The 514-nt window shown below is 70.2% G+C and overlaps 1 protein-coding gene across 1 annotated transcript in view; it reads right to left on the bottom strand.

Moving 5' to 3' along the window:
* Positions 1 to 89, bottom strand: part of PALMD (palmdelphin) — a 58488-nt gene extending 58399 nt beyond the window's left edge. The window contains exon 1 of the mRNA XM_014549653.1: positions 14 to 89. Coding sequence (XP_014405139.1) covers positions 14 to 58 — 45 coding nt within the window. The 5' untranslated portion in view covers positions 59 to 89. The remainder of the gene's footprint in view (positions 1 to 13) is intronic.
* Between the last annotated feature and the right edge of the window lie 425 nt (positions 90 to 514).

Consider the following 514-nt stretch of genomic DNA (forward strand, 5'->3'; position numbering starts at 1 on the left):
GAGCGCGCACTACCGTGATGGCCTGCAGCCGCTCCCGCAGCAGCGCCGCCTCGTCCATCCTCGGAGTCCCAGCCCGGCCGAAGCTGCAGGAAGTCCCCGGCCACCATAAGTCAGGAGCCTCCCAGGGAGAGGGGCAGGGGTGACCCGGAGCCAGACAAATCCGCCCTGAGTCCCGCCAGGGAGCAGCCGGGGCCGCCGGCGGGGCAGCAGCGTCTGGGAGCAGATGGACACACCGGTCAGCCAGACAGACACATGTAATGAGGGTGCGCCCGGCGGGCGGCGCCGGCTGCTGCTCCGCTGACTGACAAGTCTGAGCGCAGCTCCCAAGCCCTTTCCTCCAGGAGCTGCCAGCCCTTTGTTGTAACGTGCACAGCGAGCGCTCTCATTAACTGTTCCTTCCCCACGCCCGTCCTGCCCGGGCTGGCAGGGGAGCCCTCGCCCGTCCTCCCCAGGCTGGTCCTCCCCATGCTGGCAGGGGGAGCCCAGGCTGGTCCTCCCCGGGCCGGCTGGCCTC

Source organism: Myotis brandtii, unplaced genomic scaffold (genome assembly GCF_000412655.1).
Source record: "Myotis brandtii unplaced genomic scaffold, ASM41265v1 scaffold565, whole genome shotgun sequence".
Classification (NCBI taxonomy): Eukaryota; Metazoa; Chordata; class Mammalia; order Chiroptera; family Vespertilionidae; genus Myotis; species Myotis brandtii.